We start from the raw sequence: 25,963 nt of genomic DNA, 5'->3' as shown, positions 1-25,963 counted from the left end.
GCATTCAGCCTCAAGAGACCAGGAGGTATTTCTGGGCCAGTTAAATCAGACATGCTGTGATTGCTAACATGCAATTGTTTTTCAAATCAGCAGACTTGCCTATCTCTGGATGACAGTATTTAAAGAGCAAAATGCCCCATCCCGAGTGGTTCTTGTAAACCATGACCGAGGAGGCCTTCTGCAGACACAGCTACCTTCTGTCAGTTCCCTCCTTGCAAGCAGTGGCTCAGCTCTAATTGGCTGCTGGGGATAAATATTTACGGGACTGTGTAAATGACGGCATATGCCTCCGAAGTCTGCTTGCAGGTTCTCCACGGCAGCACCCATGCAAGCCAGCGGGCTGCGGTGGGTGAGTGGGGTGGAGGTGTCTCCAGCTGGCTATCCTTTTCCTACAAATTGACAAGCACTGTAGTCTTCCAGACTCAGGGCTGGATGTCAAATTAAATTTCCAGACCAGGATAACGGTGTTGGCTCCTCCTGGGTTCGGGAAGGCCATAGCTTCGCGTTGGGCAGGGAGGGAGGTTCTGAGTGGATGTGCACGGCCCTTCTGAGGCCTGAATCCCACCCCTGCCCACCGGGCCCTGCAGATCTCAGGCTGGGGAGACAGATGTTCCTTATTCAGTCCTGGCTCCACCGCCCACCACCTGTAAGGGTGGGGACTCCCTCAAACTGTGGGAGACACAGCCTCCTCTGCTCTGTGGGGATGAAACTCTCGCCTCATAGGCTATTATGAAGACTGATGGCAACAAGGGACAGAAAGCGCCCAGGACAGGGCTCAGCACCAAGGGGGACCTCCATGCACAGTAGCCACTGATATCCGAATAAGTGGGTCCCAATCTGCACTACACCTGAGGGTGCTTTAAGAATACAAATCCCTTGGCCTCACTCCAGTCCCACTGGAAAATCACCAGCACCCAGGAATCTGGGTTTTTGGGGTTCTTTTTAGGAGCTCTCTAGATGATCCTGATACTGTCAGCTAGCCCCAGTCCCACCCACTCAACCCACCTGGGCTTACCTCTAGTCCCACTTGACACAGGAAAGCCTCCTGGGCTATGACATGCAGAGGGGTGAGGCCTCCAAACACCCGCAGGACTCCTGATGGAGACCCTCATTTAGTTTTATCCTGTCCACTCTTGCCCTCACGATTCTGCTTATTCTGGTCTCCCCAGCAAGTTGGCAGCCCTCAGGGGCAGTAACGGTACCAGCAGGTCTTGTAGCCCTTGGCCTCCCCGGAGGGCACTCCATGTGGGCTGTGCCCCACTGGCAGTTACTGGACCTCCATGAGCTCCACCCTCTTGATGTCATGGCAGAGGGTCAGGGGCTGGGCAGCCTGGGGGTTCACAGAGGCAGCCATCCTGGTTGGGGGATCAAGGAACCATCTCTGGAAAGACAGTGGGTTGATGAAGTCAACTGCCCCTCTGGGTCTCAGCTGACCCTGTGAGAATACAGGGGTGGATTTTGTCTGAGTTCAGGCTCCTTGCTCCAGGCCTCCACCAGGACGAGAGGAGCTCAGCATGGCTAAAGCCTCCTGCTGGACAGTGCCAGCCTGGGCCCAGTGCCCACGGACTGGGTCTCTGCCTGGGTCCCAGGAAGGGAGGTGGAGCCCTTGGGACTTCAGCTGAGATACCCCGGAAAGTTCAACCCATTTCACAGAATTAACTGTGGTTTTACTGTGAGCCAGAAAGACCCCCAAGCCTCACAACCACAGCCAGCAACTGCTCCTGGAACCAGGAGAGAGGCTTCCCCGAGGTTAGGGCTTTGGGAGCAGCATTTGCAACAGTGACCACCATCCCTGGGTCTTTCCCTGGCACTCTCATCTCCTGCCGTTCCAGTGTCCCCTGTGTGGACACAGCCCTCCCCCCTCCCCCTCTCCTCCTTCCTGGACTCTTCACGGTGACTGATTGGCTATTCCCTGTGTTGTTAACCTCTTCTGAAAGTGTTCTATTCACCTTCTGCCTCAAGTGGAGGGTGGCCCCCCTGAGGGCCCACCTCCCTGAACCCCCTCCTAAGAGACTGTTGTGTCCCCTCATACTCACCAGGGGACCAGATTGGTAGGGGGCTTCCCCTTCTCTGTTCCTGCTGCTAAATGACTCCTCCTCCCTTTCCCTTTGGAGCTGTAGCTGTTGGGCTTTCATCCCTCCCATCACACCCTCCTCCTTGCTGCTGGGCTCTGCTGACTTCTTCACAGTGCCCGGCCATGATGACCTGGGCTCCTGGCTCAGCTTCTTCCTCCCCATCAGCACTCTGGCCGTCCTTCCAGTAGCTTGGACGTCCCCGTGTGTGTGACCTGGCTGGCATACTCCTCTCTCAGCCCCTTGACTTCTCACTTTTGACAGTCTAACCTCAGTACCCACTCCCACCATCACATCTGGGGATGTGCCTCTACCAGGAGCCAACCCCCTCTGAAGCCTATTTCAAGCATGCCGCACCCTGACCACACTCTTGACCCCTGCTTCACACTCTCTTACCTCCCACTGAAACATGTCTCACCTCTCTGACACCCCCAAAACCCTTGGGCCCCACTGCCTATTTCAACTCTCCACCACCCACCCCTGTCTTTCACTTCCCTCCTGTGATGGGCTGAACTATGTCCCCCCAAAATTCCCAAGTTGAAGTCCTAACCCCCTCTACCTCAGAATGGGACCGTATTTGGAGATGGGGATCTTTACAGAGGTAATTAAATTAAAATGAGGTCACTGGGGTGGGGCCCTAGTCCAACATGACTGGTGTCCTTATAAGAAGAGGAGATGAGAACACAGACATCCACACACACAGAGGGAAGACGATGTGAAGACACAGGGAGAAGATGGCCATCCATGAGCCAAGGAGAGAGGCCTCAGAAGAAACCAACTCTGTTGACATCTTGATCTTGGACTTCTAGCCTCCTGAAGTGGGGGAAGATAAATGGCTGTTGTCTAAGCCCCCCAGTGTGTTGTACGTTGTTATGGCAGCCTGAGCAGACTAACGAATCTCCTTACTCAGTTCAGATTCCAACATTATAGTCATTCCCCTGCCACACCTGCCCCCCACTCCCTCCGTTATGCTCACCAACCTTGGCTGAACCCAGCAACGCTCCTTCTCCTTGCCTGAATCTCAGGACCTGAACACTATGGCGGGGGGAATGCAAAACAATGCTACTTAATTTCTTCTAAAATGTATGACCCTAAGCCCTCAAATACAAGCTCGACATAGTCCATGAATCTTAGCAAGTTTCCTGAGTAGGCTGTCTTTTCCACTTTGCAAGAGGCTATTCCATGTATTCTCTTCTGCCTCCAGTGTCCCACCCTCACCTCTCTTGGTGCATAGCCGTGGCTCTGCGGATCTGAAGCCAGAAGCCTCTAGTCAGGAACCTGCTCTTATTCTTGTTACCACAGCCACATCCCCGTGGACCTCGGGCCCAGCTCCTGTTTCCCCTGTACCAGTCAAAGGCCTCTGATTCTCTGGGTTCCATTTCCTTTTGCCTTTGCAAGAATTCCACCCCTCTGTTTGTCTCTCTCTCCTCATTAACAATTTCACTTCCTGGATTACTTCCATGCACTTGCCTCTCCTACTAAAAACACTGCCCTTGAGCCCCATCGTCTTCCCACCACTTCCATTTTCCTGCCCCTTCCAGTACCAAAGTGTCTGAAAAGAACCACCCACCCTTCAAGATTCTACTCAGTGACCGTCTCATCAACAATTCCCTCCTGCTGTTGGATGGCTTCCATCAGCATACAACCATTCACCCTTCCTAGCACTCTAGTCTGACTTTGGTGAAGGTCACGGATGACTTAGGGTTGCTAAGCCCAGCGTTTCCTCTCTGTCTTGCTCTTCCGCGAGCTCTCAGCAGCATCCCACGTGGTCAGCGGCTCTCTCCTTCCCTCTTGGATTTTCGTGACTCATCTCCTGGTTTCCTCTTGACTTCACAGGCTGCTCTTTTGCAATCCCCTTTGCATCTTTCTCTACCTGACCTCCAAGGCCCCATTCTTCTGTTTCCAGATGATCTCACCCAAGTCCGTGACTTTAAATATCACTTCTGTGCTGATGGCTCTCAAATTTATATCTCTGTACCGACCTCTCCCTTGAGGACCAGACACATAGCTCTAACTTGACTCAAGGCGTCTCAGCCCTAACGTACTTGGAAAGGACTTCTCCATTCTGTTGCCACTTCCCTCACCTGGTTCTCATCTCAGTGAATGGTACCACCATCTACTCAGTTGCTCACATCAAAAACCTAGGACACTTGCTCCTTCCTCTTTTCCTTATTGTCACTTCTAGTTTGAAATGTATCTAGACCCCACCCGTGTCTTTCCATCTTCACTCTCCACTCTAGCCCAAGCTGCCTTAATCTTTCATTTTTACACCAAAATTGTATCCAAGTGGTTTCCCTGTTTTCCTCCCACGGGAAGGGGCACTCCAGAGAGGAGAGTCCTGTGAAAGATTGGCTTCCTGCTGTGCAGATGACACAGTCAGTGCTAACTGGATTAATTAGATTTCCAAAGGGAAGGCGTGTTTGCGCCCCCTCCTTTCTGCGGTGCTTCCTTTAGAAACAGCACTTCCATTCAGAAAGCCAGATCAAGTGCCATTAACAAATTAATTCCGATTAGCGCACCCAAGCACTCAAACCCCAAGGCAGTCCCGGTCAGTTCTGCAGAGAGATGGCTTGGGCCTGGCCTGCTAATAAAGTGGGAACCGTACTGGAAGCAGAGGCGATTCTTTTGATGCCTGTCTCTTTCCCTGGAGGGGAGAAGAGTGGGATTTGATTACACCATGGTCTGCTGAGGGAATCAACTCACTTTCAAATCATAAGTTATTAATTCCCCCACTTGGCAGTGAGTTCGGTGAGAACAGGGTCAACTCTTACACCTCCCTGCGACCCATGCAGCCTCCGATTTAAGACCAACCACTTTAAAGTGCCCAAGAATCGAATGAAAGAAAAATTCATTGGTAAGTGGGAAATAAGTCTGGGGCCCAGTATCCTTAGTAGTCCTTCACTCTTTTTTATTTTGTGGTACGCGGGCCTCTCACTGTTATGGCCTCTCCCGTTGCGGAGCACAGGCTCCGGACGCGCAGGCTCAGCAGCCATGGCTCACGGGCCCAGCTGCTCCACGGCATGTGGGACCTTCCCGGACCGGGGCACGAACCCGTGTCCCCTGCATCGGCAAGCGACTCTCAACCACTGCGCCACCAGGGAAGCCCAGTCCTTCATTCTTTTATTTAACAAATATAACTGGGGACTAGCTGTGTTTGCGACAGCAGATTCAGAAGTTAAACAGGCAAGGCCCCTGTTCTCCTGGACCTTGTAGACTTGGGGGGTGGGGCAGGACAGATAATCAGCATGAATCAAACAAATGAAAAGCTGACTTCAGAGGGTGAGAAATGCAATCAAGATGAGAAAACAGGACAAGGGGACAGAGTGAGCTGGGGAGAGCTGGGGGATGCTCCAGGAGGGGCTAGGGTGGGGCACCTGAGCTGAGTTTGGGATGTTGCGAGGAGCCAGCCAGCCCTGGGGGAAGAACCTTCTAGGGAGAGGGAAGTGCCTGTGGCCATACATCCAAGCCCCACCACTTTCTCATTCCCTCAGTACATTTAGCATGGCCACCTTTGCCAGCCAGACTGCTCTCCTCATGGTACTGGCAGGTCAGACGTGGCCCTGCTGGGCGGTCGACTTTGCCTGCAGTTGGTGTACTTGCCTGGACACTGTCCCTCCCTCCTGCCCCTCTCACTTATGTCACAGGGCTTTGCTCAATTCCCACCTCTTCCTACAAAGCCTTTCAAAAGCCTCCCAATTAGAAGGGCTCCCTCCCCTCTCTGAGGTCCTGGAGCATTTATTTGGCACCTGCTGGCCCGACTGCCTTACATGGGTAGACACTGCATTACTATGTACTTAAATCTGCTCCCTCATCTGTCGTCCCTTCCACGATTCCTATCGAAGGGGCTGCTCAGGGCCAGGGGCTCATCCTCTCTGTCCCTTACACTCCCTAGGCCTATCCCAGGTCCTCAGCTTACAGACACTCCGGGAGTCCGAACGGTCACCTGGCTGCATCAAAACCTGAGGGGCAGACAGAGGCTCACAGAAGTGTCATTCCTCATCTGGGAATCTCTAGCGTAGACAAGAAAGGAAGGCTCTCCATCCAGTTTCTGAGAATAGGGCTCGCTTTGGGTTTGAAAAGTCATTTCCAGAAGGATGATCTGAAAATTGTAAGGCTCTTCCTGGATTTCTTATGGGAACGCTCAGAAACTTTCATAAGAGCAGCAGCCTGCAGGATAAGGTCAGCTTGAAGGTGAAGAGTTCCGGGACCGTGAAATCACAGGAAGGAGGCAGCCAACCACCCTCCCAGAGGTGGGCTCCATCCCAGATCCCCACCTGACAGCTCTTCCAGTGACTCAGACTCTTGAAATGAGTACCATCCCTGCCCACCAGTAAAACACAACTGCTTCATTGCAGCTGGCCTTCATCCAGCTCGTAACCTTCCCTCCCTCAATATTCCTGGACATCCTCAGATTCCAGGGCTAGTCAGCCTCACCCAGAAAGCTAGCACATTGTCAGATGAATTACAAGGGCACAAAAGGTGCCTTCAGTTTCAAGGCACCTCAGCTGACAGTAGACATGCCATCGGTCCTGCGTTGGAGGGAGGCCTGAGCTCCCCGTGCTATGGCAAATGGGGATGAGGCATGGCGCCCGACCCTGGAGGGAGGGGAGCCGATGGGTGTGAGGATGAGATGAACGTGGAGATGCACTGGGCACTGCTGCTAACCTTTCACGAGGACCGTCCTGGCCTCAGCCCACTCGCTCCTCCCGTCTGACGTCAGCAGGCCGATTGGAGGTAAGCGTTCATCCTCGTTGGAAGCCATTCTGACTATCTTTCTCAACTGAGTGAACAGATCCCCCTCACTGAGACGGCGGAAATTAATCACAACATCCAAGACAAAGAACTGTGGGGGAAACAGGTCAAAGACGTCACTCAGGGCGGTCAGCCCAAGGCGTCAGGCCCTCCCTGAGCCTCCACACGGGGGCAGGGCGGGGATGCTCGGGCCCATGGTTCCCAAGGTATGTGATGGCTCTGAAGAGTCATAATGTGGGGACCAGCCCAACACTGCTGACTGTGCTGGACTCCAAACTGCCCCAAATCAAAGAAGGTCAGATTAAACTTACTAAAGAAAGCTTGTTTCTGTAGTTCCTAGATTACATAAAACCATTATGTTTGTGGGGAATTGAGTAGAAATGGATACAACTGCTGTTGGAGGGCTGTGTCAATCAAAACTGAAAATGTGCATGCCCTATGATCCAGCAGTTGTTCTTATAAATACGTACTCTAGCCTAAGGCTTAGAGAAACGTATACTCTTGTGCCCGGAAAGACATAAAGGAATGTGCATATCAGCCTGTTTGCAATAGCAAAGCGGTACAGAGAGCCCAAATGTTCTCCAGTAGGGGAATGGTTAAGTAAATTGTGTACTCATCCAGTGCATGTCTATCCAGCAGTTAAAGGGAATGAACTAGCTCTAGGTACATCTACGGGGATAGATCTCAAACACACTGGTGAGTGGAGAAAAAAAGCAAGTCAGCGAGTAATATGCAGAGGAAGATTAAAATGGAGAAACAACACACAAAATGCTCTACGCGTACGTGTACACACATACATGTGCACCTGCGTGTGCTCTGTGTGTAAGGCTTGTGAGCTGTCATTCAGCAGTTTTGAAGCTAGAGCCTCGGGCATTGTAAAGGGTTTTATTCCCAGCCCCAGGTCAAGAACACTTGTCAGCTGGTTGACGTGAGTGCCTGGTCCCACACGCTGGACAGCATACAGGTGGCCTGGCTCAGGGTGGGAGCCTGAGAGCGTTTCTGGAAGGGGTGGACGCTAGGGTGCGTGGGCGCTGGGAAATTCTGGGTTTGACTTTTGAACGAAGATGGAGAAAGGTTCTCGTTCTGTGGCCGGCCAGGCGTCAGGTGGGCTTCGAACCTGGGAGCGGCCATCCTCCGATGGCGGACTTAGGGCTCCCGGCTTAGACTGAAAATGTCAGATGAGCCCAAGAAGAAAACACTGTAGAACAAATACCAGGGGAGTCCCCAGGGTGGATGTCAAACTTGGGTTTTGACAGAAAACAAAACAGCTTTTAGTCAGATGGAATATTTATGTGGAGCCTCAATATATAGAATATACTGTCTGTTGTCAGAAGTCCTCATGCTCGCCCTGTCCCCTGGGCCCCCATGGACTCTTTTTTGTTCCCTGGAACCCAGTCTGAGGACCTTGTGGGATTGTGACACTGGCAGACCTAGGAGGACTTCTCACCCTTGGACAAGCCACTTAACCTAAGTCTCGTTTCCTCATCTGTCAAATGGAGATTCCAAGGCCCCCTCTGCAGGGCCATCGTAGGATCAGATGGGATGAACGGAAGTGCCAAGCCTATGGTCTGGACATGGAAGTCCTGACAGTCAGTCTGTAAGCTGTCCATCTGTCTGTATGTGGTCTCCAGGAAGACCACAGCCTGGATGACTGCATGTGGAAGGGCTAAGGACATGCTGGGTCTCATTAACGACTCTCAGTCCATCCAGGCGGTTCTTTGAACTTGACCTGGCTGGTCAGGACTGAAATGGGAACCCACTGAAGGCATTCTCAATTGATGACTCTCCTCGTTCTTAAAATCCAACCAGCGGAGAGAAATGGGACTGACCAGGAATCAAGACACCCCACTTTGGGGCCACCCTGCCCCAGCTCACCGTGTGACTCCGGGAGGGGGTTGAACACCCTTGGAGAAGCAGGAATGGATGAACACACGTGCGCCCTCCCCAAGCCTGAAAGGCTGCAGCAGCAAGGGGCCGCCTACCTGGTTGCAGCAGGCCACAATGACGTGCTCAGGCTCCAGCATGACACTGCTCTCCTGGGCCACCAGCGTGTCCTGGGTGTGGCCGGGGAGCCGGTAGGAGGAGAAGAGCCCGTAGTACTGCTTCATACAGAGCTGCTGCCCTGACAGCTGGCCCTTGGCACAGTCAGTGGGGATGGAGTGGCTGGAGGGGAGGGAGGGGAGGGAGGGGAGGGAGGCAGGGAATCAGAGTTGATTCTACTCTAACCTGATTAGGCAAAGTGGACCAGAAACACCAGAACTGCATGACGATGGCTGTCAAAGAGCTCGATTTGCCACTTTCCAAAGCAGTGGAGTGCCCCGTGGAGCCCCTCGGGGTGTTCTCCGGCCTCCATTAGTCTGCCTCGCCCCGGCCTCATGCACTACATGTGCACAGGTGCGGATCTGGCCATCTCAGCCCTCTGGGCCTTTGCTTCTGCTGCTCTGCTTGGCACACTTTCACCCTCACTCCTGCTCTCAACTAATGTATTTAGAAAACTCCCTCTACTCTTTTTTTTTTTTTTTTTTTTTGCAGTATGTGGGCCTCTCACTGCCGTGGCCTCTCCCGTTGCAGAGCACAGGCTCCGGACGCGCAGGCTCAGTGGCCATGGCTCATGGGCCCAGCTGCTCCGCGGCATGTGGGATCTTCCCGGACCGGGGCACGAACCCATGTCCCCTGCATTGGCAGGCGGACTCCCAACCGCTGCGCCGCCAGGAAAGCCCCCATCTACTCTTTTTAGAGCCTACTCCTTCATCACCTCTTCTAGAAACCTCCTCTGAGTTCAAGGTGGAAAGTTCTCTTTCTCCTGTGGTCTCAGCGTGTCTCGTGTACTTTCTTCCCTCCTTTTTTCTCCTTCTCTCTCACTCTCTCTCTTTCCCTGTCTTCCCTCCTTCTGTCTCCTCCTCCTCTCCCCCTTCTGCCTTCCCTTCCTTTTCCTCTTCCTCTTCCTCCTTCTTCTTCTCTCTCTTTCTGTCTCTTTCTCCCCTCCCTCCTTCCCTTCCTTCCTTCTTTCCTTTCTTCCTTCCCTCCTTCCTCCTTCCTTCTTTTCATCCTTTCAGCCAACAAACGTGACTGAGCACTCTCTGGGGCCAGGCACCAGGATCTGGGCATATAGCTGCAAACAAGACCTGAGTTTCCTGTTCTAATGGGGCGCAGGTCTGGGGTACGTAGTAGGGCAAAGACAGCAAGCAGGTAGTGAGACAGGGTGATGAGATAGTGACTGGTGGGGCAGAAGGAGTGACCAGGGACATCCTCACTGTGGACAAGACCTGTGAGCTGAGCCCTGAGGGTAAGAAGCAGGCAGGAGGTGTGCTGGGTGGGGTGTCCCACGGCCCTGCTGCTCCAACTGTGGGTGTCAGACGGAACTGTAATGACCAGCTCACGACAGGGTGAGTGTGGGACTCCAGAAGGAGCTTTCAGAAACTTGTAACAGGTTGACAGACGACGTTTGTGTGTGTTGAATCTAACGATAAAACAAATGGTGTCGTATTTTGTACCTTTGGGCCATTTTTCTGCTAATTCATTTCTGCGGTGTTTTACAAACACTTTACTAAATTGAAAGAATATATCGGTCCTTCACCATAGATCATTTAAGGAACACTCGTCCAAGGTGAAAGGAAGCCAGTGCGTTGAAACTGAGTAAAGAGATGGCCAGCGAGGTGGGGAGACTTGTGAGTCTCCTTGGCAGTGGAAAGGTGGTACCGTTTCATTCTTGGGGCAGTGAAAGCCCCAGAAAGTGAGAGCTTTCAGGGGCAGGATTTGATCTGTTTTGCTTTCGTAATGGCCCTGGTTCTGTGTGGAGAATGGGTGGAATTGGGTCAAGGGAAGAACCAGGAAGGAGGCTGTGGGCTGCTGGGAAGGTGATGGGCCTGGGGAGGGGGTGGGAGGAGGGGAAGGGAGGCACCTGCACTTGGACTAGATGAGCAGGCGAGGGAGAAAGACACCTCGGGTGATTTCTAGGGTCCCGGATTCACCACTAGGGGTGTGTGGTGCATTTACTGAGATGGCAGGACAAGGTAAGGGTCCAGCTGGGGTGTGGGGAGGGACCCCAAGGGCCCACTGGGGATGACTCAGCTTGCAATGACCGGGAGGTGCCCTGGTGGGGACGTCAGGGGGTCAGATAATGGAGTATGGGGCTCATGGGGACCGACACAGCTGTATTTTGTGCTGTTGAGGTGTCTGTCTTGCCAAACGGTCTGAGAACATTTCGAAGACAGGGATGGGGCCTTATTTCCCTTCACCTTCCCAACATCAATTTGCAAAGTGAGCAAATGAATAAATGAGTAAATGAAGCGTCTAAAACAGGCGCTTGGGCAATGGCATAGATTTCCAGCCTTATGACATTTACGGTGATCAGATGTGGGAACCTTCACTTGGATATGTATGGGTATGCATGTCTCTGTGAGTGTGCCCACATGCACGCGTACAAGCGCACGCACACACACGTGGGAGTCTGGGGTCTGGACTGTCAGCGATGGAAGGGTACAAGGTCGTGGGTGGTGCCCTTCCTTCTCTGCTGTCCAGCTGGACAAGGTAAGGGATGAAGCGCTCTGAAATCAGAGAGTTGGAGTGTCAGTAGCACTGAGTTCTGGGGGATGGCAGAGCTCTCCCAGCGAGGAAGAGAGACACCAAAAAAACACCACGAGTAACAGTAGCCGGAAGGTCTGGTGACCCAGCGAGGGAATGGTACGGTGAGGAGTGAGCAGACAGAAGTCTAGGAGCGTTTGGTTCAGAAATGCATGGAGAGCCTGCTGTGTGCATAACTTAGGGCTGAAAGCTTTGAAGGCATCATCTCATAGGACAGTTGCAGCAGCCCCAAGAGGCTGCTACTATTATTATTTCCATTTGACAGACAGGGGTATATAGCTAGGAGTGATTACTCACCCAAGATCGACACGTCCTGTGTTGTGGGTGTCAGAATTCAGACTCAGGTCTGCTGACCCCAGGGCCCAAGCCCTGAGCTACTCTGCACTTTGGGTCTGGGGGCCTGCCCCCTCCTCTCCAGAGGAAACAGCCCTACCCTGGAGGGGCTGCAGGTCTAAGCCTCCCCCACAAGTCTGGCTAAGACTCGGTTGGATCAAGTTAAAAAGAAAGTGAAGTTTGCCCCTGTGCCTTCCTCACTCTGCCACCTCCTGGCTGTGTGACCACGGACAAGACCCTTAACCTCTCTGAGCCTCAGCTTCCTCGTCTGTGCAATGGACATTGCTTTGGACCCTTCTTTCTTTCCAGCATCTGACGCCCTTATATTTCCTGCCTCTGGGGACTCTGAGACCCTCTCACGGGGTCCCCCACGTCCTCTCACTCCCTCTGCTGCTCCTGGGCACGTGGTGCTTGGCTGGAAAAGGGACTTTCCTCCTAAAATCAGTGATGATCTACTGTGCTTATGCAGCTCTCTCCATCTGTCAGGACACCTTTGGGTCCACTGAGTCAGCTCACCCATTTCTCAAGCTTGATGGGGTTGAGGAAACAGGCTCAGAGTGGGGAGCCCATTCCTTTCACGTAGTGAGTAACAAGGCTGAACTCACCATCACCGCGCTCCAACCACTTTTCCTTCTCCACCTTTTGACATGCTCTCTATATTCCTGACACGCTGAATCATGGCATGTGTATATATAAGACGTATGGAGGGAGGGGGGCATTTTAAAGAGATCAAGGAGGGATCGTGCTTACCCCGGGCAAAGTAACCATTAATGGCTAGGCCAGCTGGGGTAAAGGTCATTCTGATGCTCAGGAAGTTCAAGGGGGCTGTTTGCTCTGTGATGGGAGCCCAGAACACAGAGCTGGAAAAAGGCAAGTTCTCTGCCCTCTGGGAGCTCCTTGGCTAGTGTGGTAGGGAGACAGATGGGTCAACAGACTGTGCCAGAACAGGGTACTACCCTTCTCAGGCTGGGCTCTGTCCTACCTGTCCAGCAGGGCCTTGTAGCTGAGCACACCGGAGATGAGGTTGGCTGCAAACCTGCAGAGAGAGATGAGGCCTTAGTTTTTCCTCTCCAGGGCCCAGGCTCCCTCCCTCCCTCCATCCTTCAGCTCCCTCCCTCCCTTCTTCCTTCATTCCTTCTTACTTCTCTCTCCACCTCCCTCTGCCCCTCCCTCCCACCTCCACTCTGTCTCTCCCAAACTCATGGACCACCCACCAGATGTCTGGCCTTGATGGTACACTAATCAGGTGGGGTTCCTGCTGCCCCGCCCCTACCCCCATGCTGTCGGTCCTTCACAAACCTTGGATTAAAAATGGTCCTGAGCATATATACACTAACAAACGTAGTAAGGTAGATAGCTGGGGGGAAGCAGCCGCAAGGCACAGGGATATTAGCTCGGGACTTTGGGACAGCCTGGAGGGGTGGGATGGGGAGAGTGAGAGGGAGGGAGACGCAAGAGGGAAGACATATGGGAACATATGTATATGTATAGCTGATTCACTTTGTTATAAAGCAGAAACTAACACACCATTGTAAAGCAATTATACCCCAATAAAGATGTTTAAAAAAAAAAAAAAAGGTCCTGAGGAGAGAACTGGGGGGGAGGAGAGGAAACTGGAAGGTGACTGAAGAGGAGGAGGAGGAGGGAGAGGAAGCCAGGGGAGAGGCCACAGAGCAAGCAAGAGGGGGTTGGACAGTCAGGGATGGGGTTCTTCCAGGTGAAGGCCTGTGCTGGGGCTGGACTGGGCCAAAACCCCGGGGTTCTGGGAAATCCAATCTCCTGGGGAAAGTCAGTCATTTGGTCCCCTTAATGCTAATGAAAAGGAAAGCGGGTGCTGGCGTGGGGAAAAAAGGCACCAGACAACCTTACCACGGGACTCTGTCATCTTTTTTTTTGATCTTTATTAGAGTATAATTGCTTTACAATGGTGTGTTAGTTTCTGCTTTATAACAAAGTGAATCAGTTATACATATACATATGTTCCCATACCTCTTCCCTCTTGCATCTCCCTCCCTATCCTACCCCTCTAGGTGGACACAAAGCACCGACCTGATCTCCCTGTGCTATGCGGCTGCTTCCCACTAGCTATCTGTTTTACATTTGGTAGTGTATATATGTCCATGCCACTCTCTCACTTTGTCACAGCTCACCCTTCTCCCTCCCCATATCCTCAAGTCCATGCTCCAGTAGGTCTGTGTCTTTATTCCTGTCTTACCCCTAGGTTCTTCATGACATTCTTTTTTTCTTAAATTCCATATACATGTGTTAGCATACGGTATTTGTCCTTCTCTTTCTGACTTACTTCACTCTGTATGACAGACTCTAGGTCTATCCACCTCACTACAAATAGCTCAATTTTGTTTCTTTTTATGGCTGAGTAATATTCCATTGTATATATGTGCCACATCTTCTTTATCCATTCATCCGATGATGGGCACTTAGGTTGTTTCCATCTCCGGGCTATTGTAAATAGAGCTGCAATGAACATTTTGGTACATGACTCTTTTTGAATTACGGTTTTCTCAGGGTATATGCCCAGTAGTGGGATTGCTGGGTCATATGGTAGTTCTATTTGTAGTTTTTTAAGGGAACACTCTTGCACTGCTGGTGGGAATGTGAATTGGTACAGCCACTGTGGAGAACAGTATGGAGGTTCCTTAAAGGACTCTGTCATCTTAACAGCCCATGGATGATGAGCCTGGCTTAATTGCATCAGGAGGAAAACGCCCCCTTCAATGCTATTTTGAGAACTGTTTCCGGAGGTTGTTCATCCATCCACACACTTCCTTCTGCCCAGGGAAGGCCTGGCTGCAGGGGAAGGGGGAAGACTGCCCCCGGCCAGCATGTTGGCCGAGCTGGTCTTGGTGAAGCAGGAGGTGGGCAAGGGTCTTCCAGCATAGTTGAGCCCTGCTCAGAGGCCAAGGTGGGCCCTGCCTCTTTTTTTTTTTCCTCCCTCTGAACTGTCCCCATGCTGTGCCACTTTTGGGTCTTGAGGCCAGAGACCTGGGTTTGGCTCTGAGAGACTTCGGCAGGGAGACCCTTCCTCCCGACCCGACCCTTGCGTAAACGGCCCCTCCGTTGTCATCAGTGGGCTCAGAGGCTGTTCCAGGGGCTCAGTGAGCTCTGAAATTGCAGCAGATGGCAGAGACTCTGGTGGTGGCTGGCGGGAAGAAACCATTTCCACTCCCTCAGAGCCTCTGTCCAGAGCTGGGGGCTGCAGGGCAGCAGAGGCCCTCTGAGATAGCCTGGGGCCGTGGGTCCCAGTAAGAAACCCCAGCCTCAAGTGCTGGCAGGATCAGAGGCTTCAGGCTTCCTCCCAGGGCCTCAACCAGGCCCAGACTGCCATGGGGACACCTGGGGGCCCGCGACCTCCCCACCCCACCCCAAATAGATACATTCTGAGGAAGACCCTGTGTTTGTTACCCACGTGCCGCTTGCCTAAACTCCTTCTGACACCATGGCCTGGATGCCACTGTCTCAGGGCCATTCGGCCTCAGAAAGCTCAGCCAAGGCACGAGTTTCAACCTCTCCTTCCTGGTGCTGGTGCCAGGCCCCCTCGTCCAGGCAGATTCTCAAGCTGTGAGCCCAGGGGCATGGGGGTCTCACCTTAGCTGGTCACTGGTATCTTGGAAGTGCTGCCGGGCAAAGATCACAGCTGGGCTGGAGTTGACAGGCAGGGCCAGTCGGTTATTGAGATACATGTCATTCAGCCAGTACTCAGACACCTGCCAGGGAGGGTGGGGAAGGGTGCCATTACCCCCAACGGCCACACACATCTCGCCTGTGGAGCGCACCAGTCCCGTCCTGGCAGCCCCAGGGGAAAATGGGGACCCTTCAGTAGATCATGTACATTTTTCATTCATTCATTCATTCCACAAACATACGCTGAGCCCCATTTACGGGCTAGGGCCTGTGTGCTCCCCGTCTACCACGCCTGTCCTTCAGCTTTGTCCCATACTATCTCCTTTCTTCCATCCCAGTGTTCATCCTGGTTGTTTACTGCTTCATCCATGCCCCCTGCCCATTCTTATGAATGTCTCATTCCTGCCTTTCACCCCTCTCTGCTCCCCTGACCTCACGCTATCCTCTGCTGTTCCCATCCCTGTTATTCATCTCCCCCCCATTTCTGTCCCCCATCTGCCCCATCTCTGCCCCTGTCTGTCCCCCATCCTTATCCCCATCTGTCCTCTCTCTGTCCCCGTTCCCATCTTGTCTGTCCTTCATCCTTGCTCCTCACTATCGCTCTGTTGTCTCCCCGATGCCTGTTCCTCCATCTGCCCCATCTTTGTCACCTACCTGCCCCTCATCCAAATCCCTCTGTCTCCATGACTGCTTTCTGCCCCCTGACCCATGGGTTCCTTGTCTGCCCCCTCCCAGCAGCTCTTACCCAGTTGGCTGTCTTCTCCCGCCGTTCCAGGAGCTTCTGCTGCAGGGTCTCACCGAGGCCACCGGGAGCCCCAAACCGCTGCACGATGGCCTGGCTCCTGCTGAACTGCTCCTCAGGCACCAGGTGCTGCATGCACCGCAGGTAGGTGGCCAGGGTCTGCTGCAGCGGGGGCACGGGGAGTTTGGGCAGCCCCTGGAAGAGAAGGTTCACAGGCTTTGGTTCCTCTTCTCATGTGTGGCCCACGCCTGTCCCCAAATTGATGCCCTGTGTCTGTCTCGATCTGCCCCATCTTTGTTCCCTATCCTGGGACTCATCTGTTTCCAGGGCTCAGCTCAGCAGAACTGTGAACTTAGGAAGCTCCTGTTAGCTTTCTCCCACGCCCCATCCTGGTCTCTAGGAGGGGACAAAGTGCAGAGGAAAAGACCTTGAGGCTGACACCAGACAGACGTGGGTTCATGCCCCGACCCTGCTGCTGACCACCTGTGTGATCTTGAGCAAATCACCCCTACCTCTGTGCCTCAGTTTCCTACCCTGTAAAACAGAAGTAATAACCTCTATCTCTCATAAGATCAAAGAGATCACGAATAGGAAAGTGCCTACAAACCATAAAGAATGAGTATAAGATGAAACGGTCCTGTTATTGATATTGACTGCTGGCCACTCTTAATTTAGGACTTGTTCCCAGCTGGGGCTCCACAGTCCAGTTGATCTCCAGACCCAAAGGGTGTGACTTTAATGGAGAGATTTGGACAGTTGAAAGGTGGTGCGAGGTGTAGTTCACTGCTTGCCCTAATGACCAGAATTCTGCATGATATTTCCTGGGAAGGTGACTCATGCACTGGTCTCCTTATTAAATCCCTCCCAGTTATGAAACACAGGGAGGGGCATTTAGCTCCATGTGGGTAGGGGGGAAATGCATTGGAAGTTTTTCCATTCTTAATCTCTCCAAGCCTCAGCTTCCTCATTCATAGGACATAAATAACAATTCCTATGTGAGAGGGGCACAGAGAGAATTAAATAAGAGAAACAACTGGCCCCAATTAGGCACATCATAAAACGTTATGATATTACTATCCTTATCCCTCCAGATGGATTCCTAAGAGAAAACCCGTAATACCTGGGGGCCCCCAAAGTGTCTCAAGAATCTAAGTAGAACTCCCTACCCATGTCCTCCTGATCTGGGCTTCTCAGTTTACGAGCTCTCTCACCCTGGGATCTTGTGTGCGTTCAACAGTGTTATGGCTTAGCCTGGGAAGGAATTTTTGTCCCATTTTCAGATGAGGGAACTGAGGACCAGAGGGTGAAGAGCCTAGTCCAAACTCATCCTGCCATTCTATGGCAGAGCCAGGACCTGAAATCAGTCCCCGCCCCCCCCACCCCCCCACCCCCCCGACAGCCCTTCTGCTCCTTCCTCCTTGGGCGTTCTTTCCCTTGCTCCCTTTTCCATCCATCCTTTTCCCTCTTCCTCCCTTAGCTGGTCACAATCGGAAACCAGGACTCTTCATGCTGCTACTTAAACTTTACAAAGCTGGCACATGGTGGGCTGCCTTCTTTTCAGGGGTTTCTCCTCTGTGGGTTGGTGGGGTCAGTGAATTTCCACCCCGGCCAGGCTGTGGAGTGAAGGGGGTCCATTGAATGCTTACCTGTGCTCTGCTCCTGCTGCTGCAAGGACTGAAGAGGACCCCCACCCGCATTCCCGGGAGCTCTGGGCAGGTGGACCCCAAGTGTGAGGACCCCAAGTGTGAGTGAGCCGGAGCGCGTGTGCTGATGAGGGAAGGGGCTCTGCCTGTCTGAGCCTGTCTCTAGAGTTCACTGCCCTAGGGGGAGGGAGGAGGGTGTCAGTGCCAACTACAGGCTGCTCCTGCCCTGGGTAACCCTTGAGGATGGGTCCGGGCAGCATTCCCGGTTGCTCCGCGCACTCCCAGAGAGGCAGGTCCAGCCTCCCCACCAAGCTGCTCTAGTTCCCTCTTCCTTCTCTTGGGGTCTTGGGGGTCTGTGTGGTGGGTGAGTGGGGAAGCATCTACAGAAAGCGCAGTCCAGCTGGTGGTTTGGCCAAGAGTGCCAGCAGATCTGGCTAGAGCCCCTGCTAGAAACAGGCTACCCTTCTTCGGAGCTCTGACAGTGACTCAGCCTGGGTCATGGGGGATCAGTGATGGGTAAGAAGGAGTGAAGCAGCAGGAAATCTCTGCTCAGATGTCTCAGCCCCTTGGGGCTCTTCCCAGACTCTCGTGGGCTTCTGGCCTTGCCTGGGTACAGAGGCAGGGACTTGTACAAATGAGGGTCTTTGGGCCCTGGGGTCTTAGATCAATAAATATTTCTGGGCAATTTATGTGAGCCAGGGCTCACATTTCTGGGCTGGTCTCAGGGACAATGGAGATACAGAGCCTGCTCTCAAGGCAGCCACAGTCCAAAGGGAGGGACGTGCCACGGACCAGAGGCAAAAACAGAGGTGTTTGTCAGGCTGTTTGTCTGGACAATGTGGTGAGCAACTTCATGAGGAGAAGCCAGAAAGTTCTGATCAGGTTTTCAAATGAAGCCCTGGGGTTAGGGTTGGGGTAAAGGGGTGTCAAGAAGACAGGAACCGCCGTGTGCAACAGCCTGAAGATCAGATGTGTCGCTCTATCACTCTGGAAGGTGGGTTGAGTGTGGTGGGGAAGGAGGATGCCTGCCCAGGGAAGGGTGGCATTGTCTCAAGCCAGTGGGGAAGACGGCGCTTAAGGCTCCAGGGCTGACAGCAGCTGGCGCTGGGATGTGACAAGGCTTAGAGTAGGGAATTCAGCCTCACCCTAAGGCAGTTCCACTGGGCTCACAGCCATTGGAGGTGGAACTTGGAGAGAGGGGAGGCCCTGAGAGAAAAAAGAGTGCCCGGCTCAGGTCAAGGGCTCTCCCTGGCCTTGGAGGTTAGGAAGTGTGGCTGTCAGCATTCCCTCAGTATTCCCTGACGCCACTCCCAGCCCCTCCAGGCCTCCCCGGGCTCCTCAGCAAACTTGGGGCAGGGCTGCAGCCTGGGCCTCCTGCCCAGGAGAGCACAGGGCTAGGGGCCAGGCAAAAGTTGGGGGTCAGTCCCTCTCAGGACTGTTCTGGAAGCAAAAGTTTGTGAGTGGGGGAGAGGGATCCAAACGTCACTTACAGGTTCCTCCTCACTGCTGGGACTTTTTGCTGCCATCTTAGGGGGTGTTTTTTTGAGGATGGGCATCTTGGTGACTCCTGATTGGGGAAGCAGAGGTGTGGACCTGGGGACCAAGAAGCAGAGAGGCATCAATATAAGAGCCACCTAGACCGGACCCTTCACTTCCCATAGCCTGGTACCCTGCCTCTGCCCTGTGAGGAGGCCAGAGCTGGGCAGTAGTGTTCACAGCCCTCCTTGTGGGCCTGGTCCCAAACTCCTGACCTCCAGACCAGTCCACACACTGACCACAGTGTCCTCTCATTCCAGATCCATGAGGGGTCACTGGCAGAGCACTTGCGCTGTTCCTGCCTGGGACCCGATAGATATGTGCTTTGCAGATTAAAATCTCTTTCCCACTAGACTGTGAGCTTCTCCGGGGCAAGACTACACCTGCCGTGTTCAGTGCTTCACCTCGGAGCCGTAGCCCTGTGCCTGGCATGGAGTAAAATCAGTGTTGGGTGGCTGAGTACAAGGAATGCATGCGCACATGAATGAATACAAGGTCCTCTAAGGCTCTGGGCTCCAGGAGACACTCGAGGCTTATCGGAGACTGGCCCGTGGCCAAGGCAGGGAGGACCCTGCTGGATGGGCTGCGACTTAGGCAGTCTCTGGTCGGCTGGCTGCCAGTGTAGGTGGCATGAGGATGCTGAGGGAGACGGTACAGGGAAGTTAGGCAGCCCAGGCCCCTAGGGGTCCCCTGAATAGGCCTGTAAGGAGGTGGATTAATTCTGAAGGTACAGTAGAAGTGAGCCAGGCCAAGAGGGGCAAAAGCCAGTTTTTAAGGTTACCGGGGCCCAACCTCTAACCCTAAGCATAAGCCTGCATAAGCATAAGTGCCCACCCATGGTTTCCACTCATCCATCCCCTATTCTCTCCCAAGAGCCTAAAGCTAAGACGTAGCCCATTCTACCCCCAGGCAGACACAGTGGGAGAGGGGGGTTGGGTGCAAGGCACAGCTGACCCTAAGACACAGCATCCAGAAAGATAGATAATCCCGGTCCAGGGGTGGAGGAGCCTGGGGTTGCCTGGTAGCACTGGGCAGAGAATGTAGAGTCCTTGTGGGCACTGTGCCACAGCACTCGGGACTAGGTGGTCCCCAGACCAGCGAGCGCCCTATAGCATAGGGGCTGCCACTACCCACTGCAAAGCAGAAGCAACGGTATCCAGATGAGAGTCGACCCCAGCGCCACGGGAGTTTTGAGGGGGTGAGTAGGGCAAGGGCAAGGTGGTAAGAGCCCTATAGACAATGCAGCCAATACCTCCTCTTGCTCTGGCCCCCAGCCAGCCCATAGCGAGAAGATACTAGTCAAGCCTCAGAGACCCCATGTCTCGGAGGGGCACAAGAGACTGAAGTAGGATGGTTTCATGGGTGCCAAATGGGAGGGCTTTGTTCCTGTCGGCCAGCTGCTCTTCCTCACTGGCCCTTGGGCTGGCGCCTAAAGGGTGTATTTGTGTCGGTATCTTTCTATGTCAGTTTGGTGCCCTCCACTTCACACTCCCACCAGCCTGGCTTCTGAAGCCTGCCTGGAGGGGGCTCTGCTTTGCCCTGGAAGCCGAAGCCCAGCTCAGCCCGGGCACCACAGGCTGCCCGCGTGCTCCAGGGGCTACCTGTCACCCGGCTTATACTTGCCACTTGCGCCCACGCCTGCACCCCATCTCCCGCCTCCGCGAGAGAGTCGGAGAGAGGCAGGTGCATGCCAGCACTTCAGGGGGTTGGAGTGAGACCTGCAGACCCTCCAACTGGGCACGGAAAGTGCAGACCTTGGCACTTAGCAGATGGGGGTTCAGAAGTGTGGACACACACGTGAAGCCGCGAAGCTGACAGTCAAGCCTGTCCAAGCCCTTTCCCCCAACTTCGCACCATCCAGCTCCCCGTCCCCTGCCCCCACCCTCGGTGGAGAAACACCAGAGCCACAGAATCCCGCAGTCTCCTGGCCGTCCCCCGACGGCCACTGCCCTTCGGGACTCGGAGGACTCCGCGGGTTCTGGGGCCTCCCGGCCCCGGCGCGGTCCCTGGACGGAGCCTCCCTGCGCTCCCGGCTCCCCGCGCTGTGCTCCGCCAGTCCAGCCCTACTCACCTGCTCTCCTCGTCTCTGCTGCCTCGGCCGCCGCTGCACCGCACCCAGCAGAACTAGGGGCTAGAATGTGAGCCGGAAGGGATTCGGGGGCGCGTCAGCAGTGCGGAGGTGGGGGCCACCGCCTCAGTCGGTGGCAGAGCCTCCGACGTCGCCGGGTCCCCAGGCCTCGCGACTGGCTGCGAGCGAGCCGGCCGCGCCAGTCGCCTCCCCTCTTTCCTCCTGTTCCTCCTCCCTCCCCTTTCTCCCTTTTCCTCCCTCCCCCCAGCCCCACCCCTACCTCTCACCCTCTCCATCCTTTGTCCCCCCCTCTCCACCCCGCCTCACCACTCCGCCGCCTTCCGGGATCCCACCTCCCGGCCCCCATCCCGTGCTCTGACGGCTTCCCGGACGATCTCCAGCAAAGGCAGCGGAATCCAGGCCCGAGATGGGGGGGCTGCAGAACGTGGCCCCGCCCGTGCCCATCGCCCTCAGCTCAGCCTTCCCCAGTCCCTGCGCTCCCCTAACCCCTTTATCCTAGCCGTGGCTGCCTCTGCAGAACCCTGGGGAGGGTTGGGTCTGGATAAATCTGTGCCCTCCCCACTGTCTAGGGCAGGCTCAAACCTTATTACAACTCCTTTTACAATATAATAATAATAATAATAAATAAAACAACCTGTTTATCGATCACTGCAGGTCCTTTTCTATTCCCACTCATCCCAGCTGGCACTACGGGGAATATGCAGGATACAGACCTGGGGATGCTTAGAGACACGCAGCCAGAGGCAGACATTCCTCCCAGACAATGCATTCCCCCCCCCACCCCATATAGATCCTTACACACGAACACACACAGACAGACTCACAAAGAGAGACCCTGCTCAGACAGACACACACACAGCCGGACACACAGAGTCAGAACAGACGTGCACACACCAGCAGTACAGACCCCCACAGACGTTGTCTAATACAGAGGCGTACCCCAACACGGCGACCTCTCCATGCCGGAATCCGAGGACTCTGCAGCCTTCAGGAGGCCACAGGTTGCAGGACTGGGAGTGGTGCACACACGCTGGTCTGGGACTCTGGGGACCCCCACTCAAGGTGGGGAGACTTCTCTGGCAGCCCTGGGCGCTTGCTTGCACTCAGGACCGGGTAGGGTGGGGTTGCTATCAGCTCTCACACTATCATTCTCTCCAGCCCTGACTCAAGCCCGCATAGCTGGGACACAGCGGACACATCGACAACTGTTCCTCCACTCCTCGTAGGATAGAGTCCAGCGGTCTAACGAACACACAATCACACACACGCGTCTCGAGAAATCAAGCCCTTAAGGATGCAGCCGGTTTTTTTTCAGCTGCCCGTAACAATTCCACCCCTATTCCCTTTCGGAGACTGGACGGGACAGGTTGCCAGGCTCGAAGGGAAGGGAAGCTTGGGCGCCTAAGAGCTCTGCCTTAGACTCAGGGTGTGTCCTCAAGGGGCGGGACCAGCGCACCCAGAGGGAGAGGGTCCTCAGGCTCCCCCGGGCGGCGCCCTGGGGCGCTGCGCTAGGCCTGGGTGAGGGAGGGGCTGTCGCGGGCTGAGGCTGGCCTAGGCACCAGGGTGTTTGTGGGTGGGAGCCCTTGTTGAGTTTGCTTCTTTCGTATCTCCTTTTCCAGGTAGCAAAAGAGCAACAGGCTTCCTGCATGCCCGCTGGACTGAGACCCGGATTTGGGTTAGACCCAGCTCACCCTCCCATTCTGCCCTGGCCCCTTGCCCGGCCGCCCACCCCATCAGTAAAGAGACTCGGTCTCGTACAGATATAGTTTATTGATTCGGCCCGGAGGCACCGCAGCGCAGCGGGCCAAGTTGGCACTGGGAGGAACGGAAGGAAGGACAAACAGAAGCACGGCTCTACATCGGGGAGCCCCGAGGTGGCGACCCGCGCGCCTCTTCGTCTTTGCCAGGAGCACATAAGTTCACGTGCCTCGGTGCTCCACGCCCCATTGGAGGAAAGGGAGGAGGACACAGAAAGGGTCATAGGGAGGCGACTCGGGCAGGGGAAATCAAGACGGAGGAGGGGCTGGGGTACTCGCTGCAGGAGGCGGGACCTGAGCCTGAGCTGGCCAGTGTGCTCACAGAGCAGCCACCTTGACCCGGGGGTGGGGAGTGGGCGGGTGGCCTGGAGGAGAAGCGGGGCTGCTAGCTGCGGGTGTAGTAGTCGTAGTCGTCCTCGCATGCGTCAAAGGGGCCTGGCGGGCTGCGAGGCGCGCCTTCCCGGTCGGACAGAGGGCGCTCCCGCAGGCGCACAGCATCGTATAGACCCTGCGGTGGCTCATCCAGCAGCACATCGCGCTCGGAGCGGGAGCGCTTCAGGCGGCCCACGTTGCGCAGCAGCAGCAGGACGGGCGCATACAGCAGGTTGGCCAGGCCCATAACGAGGCTAAGCTGCTCGAAGCCAAGCGAGTGCACGATGTGGCCCGCCACTATGGGCCCGAGCGCATAGGCCACGCAATAGGATATATCGGCAATGGCGTAGACGCTGCCATAGACCGAGACGTGGCGCACGTCCACAAGAAAGGCGAGCGTGGGCAGCAGCGCCGTGTCCACCAGCGCAATGCCGAAGCAGAGGCCGCAGAGCGAGACCACTAGTGGTGCAAAGGAGCGGCAGGCGGGCACCAAGCACGAGCTGGCGCCTATCACTGCCAGCCCGAAGGCGCCATACAGCCACTGCAGGTGGGGGTAGCGCGCTGCCAGTCGCACTGTGAGGTACACACCTAGCACGTGCGGCACGAAGGCCGGCAGCCAGGCTATGCCTGCGTCCCACTCGGACGCCGCCATCGTGTGCTCCATCCACGTGGCGATGGTAGGCTCGAGAAAGGCGAGGGGGATGTTGCAGGTGGTGAGCGCGCCTGCCACCACGGCGATGTAGGGGTCCAGCATGAGGCGGTGGATAGGCGTGCCCACTGGCAGGTTGGCCCGCGCCCGCGCCGCGGCGGAGAAGGGCTTGGCCACGACCAGCAGCAACAGGGCGTCGAGCAGCGAAACCATGGCGAGCACCAGAAAGGGCGCCGTCTTGCCCACGAACTTGTGGAGGAACCCCCCGAAGGGCGGCGCCACTAGGCTTCCGAAGCTGATGAAGGCCAACGCCAAGCCCAGGGCACGACTGCGCTCCGGCTCCTCAGGATACTTGTCGGCGATCATGGCAATGCCAGACGTGTCCGCGAAGGCCGAGCCGAGACCCTGCAGGCTGCGCGCGGCGAAGAGCGTCGCGTAGTCCTCCGCAAAGGCAAACATCACTGTAGAGGCGAACAGTACGCCCAGGCCCATAAGCAGCGGCAAGTCATAGCTCATGCGGTCGATGAAGGTCCCGCTCAGGGGGTTCACCAGCAGCTGCAGGATGGCCTTGGAGGCAAACAGCACCCCGATCTTCACGTCCTCGTTGTCGGTGGGGTATTGGGGCTGCGCGGTAGACCTGGCCGGCATCGCGGCCGTCGAGGACTCCGAGGTGTTGACCGTGTCTGCACTGGCATTGGCCGGAGTGGGCGGCGGCAGGGTGGTCACACACACTTTGGAAGTCAGGGTGGGCTTCTCGCTGGCCGAGTGCACGTAGTAGGGTACGATGGGCACGATGACCATGTACAGCATATTGTCCAGGAACAGCGCCACGCACACGATGACCAGCACCAGGCGCCGCTGCCGCCGGGGATCTTGCAGCGCCGCGCCCACCGCCTCCGACAGCTTGCTGGCTGCCGCCGGGGCCTGACCCGCCGGCGCCTCGGGTTCCATCACCCGCACCCCGCCGCTCTTCCGAGGACGCTTCGGCCGGGGCCGGGCGCGCGCGCCCTGCAGTGCAGAGACCAGGGCGCGGAACTTCGGGGAACCCTGCTCGCCGGGAAAGGCAAGGACCCTGTCCGGCGAGGCGCCGCCGCTGTCCGGAACCGAGCTCGGGACCCGCCGCCGCTGGGCTCAGGGGCGGTCAGGAAAGGCGGCCGTGCCAAGGCGCCGGAGCCGGAGACTGAGCGCTCTGAGGCTCGGGCGCGCAGGGAGCCACCCCCGCAGCGCTGAGAGGCCGCCTGAGCAGGCCGAGGGGCATGCTGCTGCCGCCCGCCCGCCGGCTCGCTCGCCCCGCCGCTCTCCCCTCCCCTCGCGTCGGCTCTTGCCTCCTCCGCCGCCGCCTACTCTTTTTTTCTTTTACACTCGGGGCTGTGACGCGGCGAGTCTCGGCCCCCGAGTGGTGCCCGGGCCACTTGCGTCGCTCATGCTAATGCGACGTCGGCGGGGCGGGGGCTGGGGGCGGGGCGCTGCCGGGAGGGGGTCCTCTCCCCAGATGCGCCAAGGCTGGAAGCCCCAGAAAGGGGTCTCGGTGCGGAAAGAGTCCTGGCCAAGACCCTGAGGATGGGTGCGCCGCGCGACAAGCAGGTTCTCCGCCCCAGCAGTTCTAGGACTCGTGGGGTCCGCGCCCGCTCTTCTCCCCACGGAGAGGGGCACACAGCGGCCGCTTTCCCCCGGCCCCGCGGGAGAGGGGGGCGCTAGGGGCTCCAGATCTCCGCCTTAGCCTGGATCTCAGCGCGCAGCGGGTAAGGAGTCCCCGAGGTGAGCCGCGGCTACGTCCATCTGTTCTCGCAGC

At 55.7% G+C, this 25,963-nt stretch overlaps 2 protein-coding genes across 2 annotated transcripts in view; both read right to left on the bottom strand.

Moving 5' to 3' along the window:
- The window catches only part of CHAT (choline O-acetyltransferase), a 50,305-nt gene extending 28,780 nt beyond the window's left edge, over positions 1 to 21,525 (bottom strand). Inside the window, 7 exon segments of the mRNA XM_032608521.1 lie at positions 6,738 to 6,915; positions 8,807 to 8,987; positions 12,724 to 12,777; positions 15,348 to 15,466; positions 16,129 to 16,320; positions 19,259 to 19,361; positions 21,376 to 21,525. Coding sequence (XP_032464412.1) covers positions 6,738 to 6,915; positions 8,807 to 8,987; positions 12,724 to 12,777; positions 15,348 to 15,466; positions 16,129 to 16,320; positions 19,259 to 19,324 — 790 coding nt within the window. The 5' untranslated portion in view covers positions 19,325 to 19,361; positions 21,376 to 21,525.
- Positions 21,526 to 23,535: 2,010 nt separating this feature from the next.
- Positions 23,536 to 25,122, bottom strand: SLC18A3 (solute carrier family 18 member A3). The gene has a single exon (XM_032609294.1). It carries the CDS (start codon positions 25,120 to 25,122, stop codon positions 23,536 to 23,538), a length of 1,587 nt encoding a protein of 528 aa, XP_032465185.1.
- Between the last annotated feature and the right edge of the window lie 841 nt (positions 25,123 to 25,963).

Source organism: Phocoena sinus, chromosome 16, assembly GCF_008692025.1.
Source record: "Phocoena sinus isolate mPhoSin1 chromosome 16, mPhoSin1.pri, whole genome shotgun sequence".
NCBI lineage: Eukaryota > Metazoa > Chordata > Mammalia > Artiodactyla > Phocoenidae > Phocoena > Phocoena sinus.
Note: the sequence above shows the minus strand (reverse complement) of the source record. Positions and strands in the feature narration are given on the sequence as shown.

What these genes read in the sequence shown, in the direction of transcription:
- SLC18A3 (XM_032609294.1), bottom strand. Translation starts at nt 25,122, where the DNA reads ATGGAACCCGAGGCGCCGGCGGGTCAGGCCCCGGCGGCAGCCAGCAAG.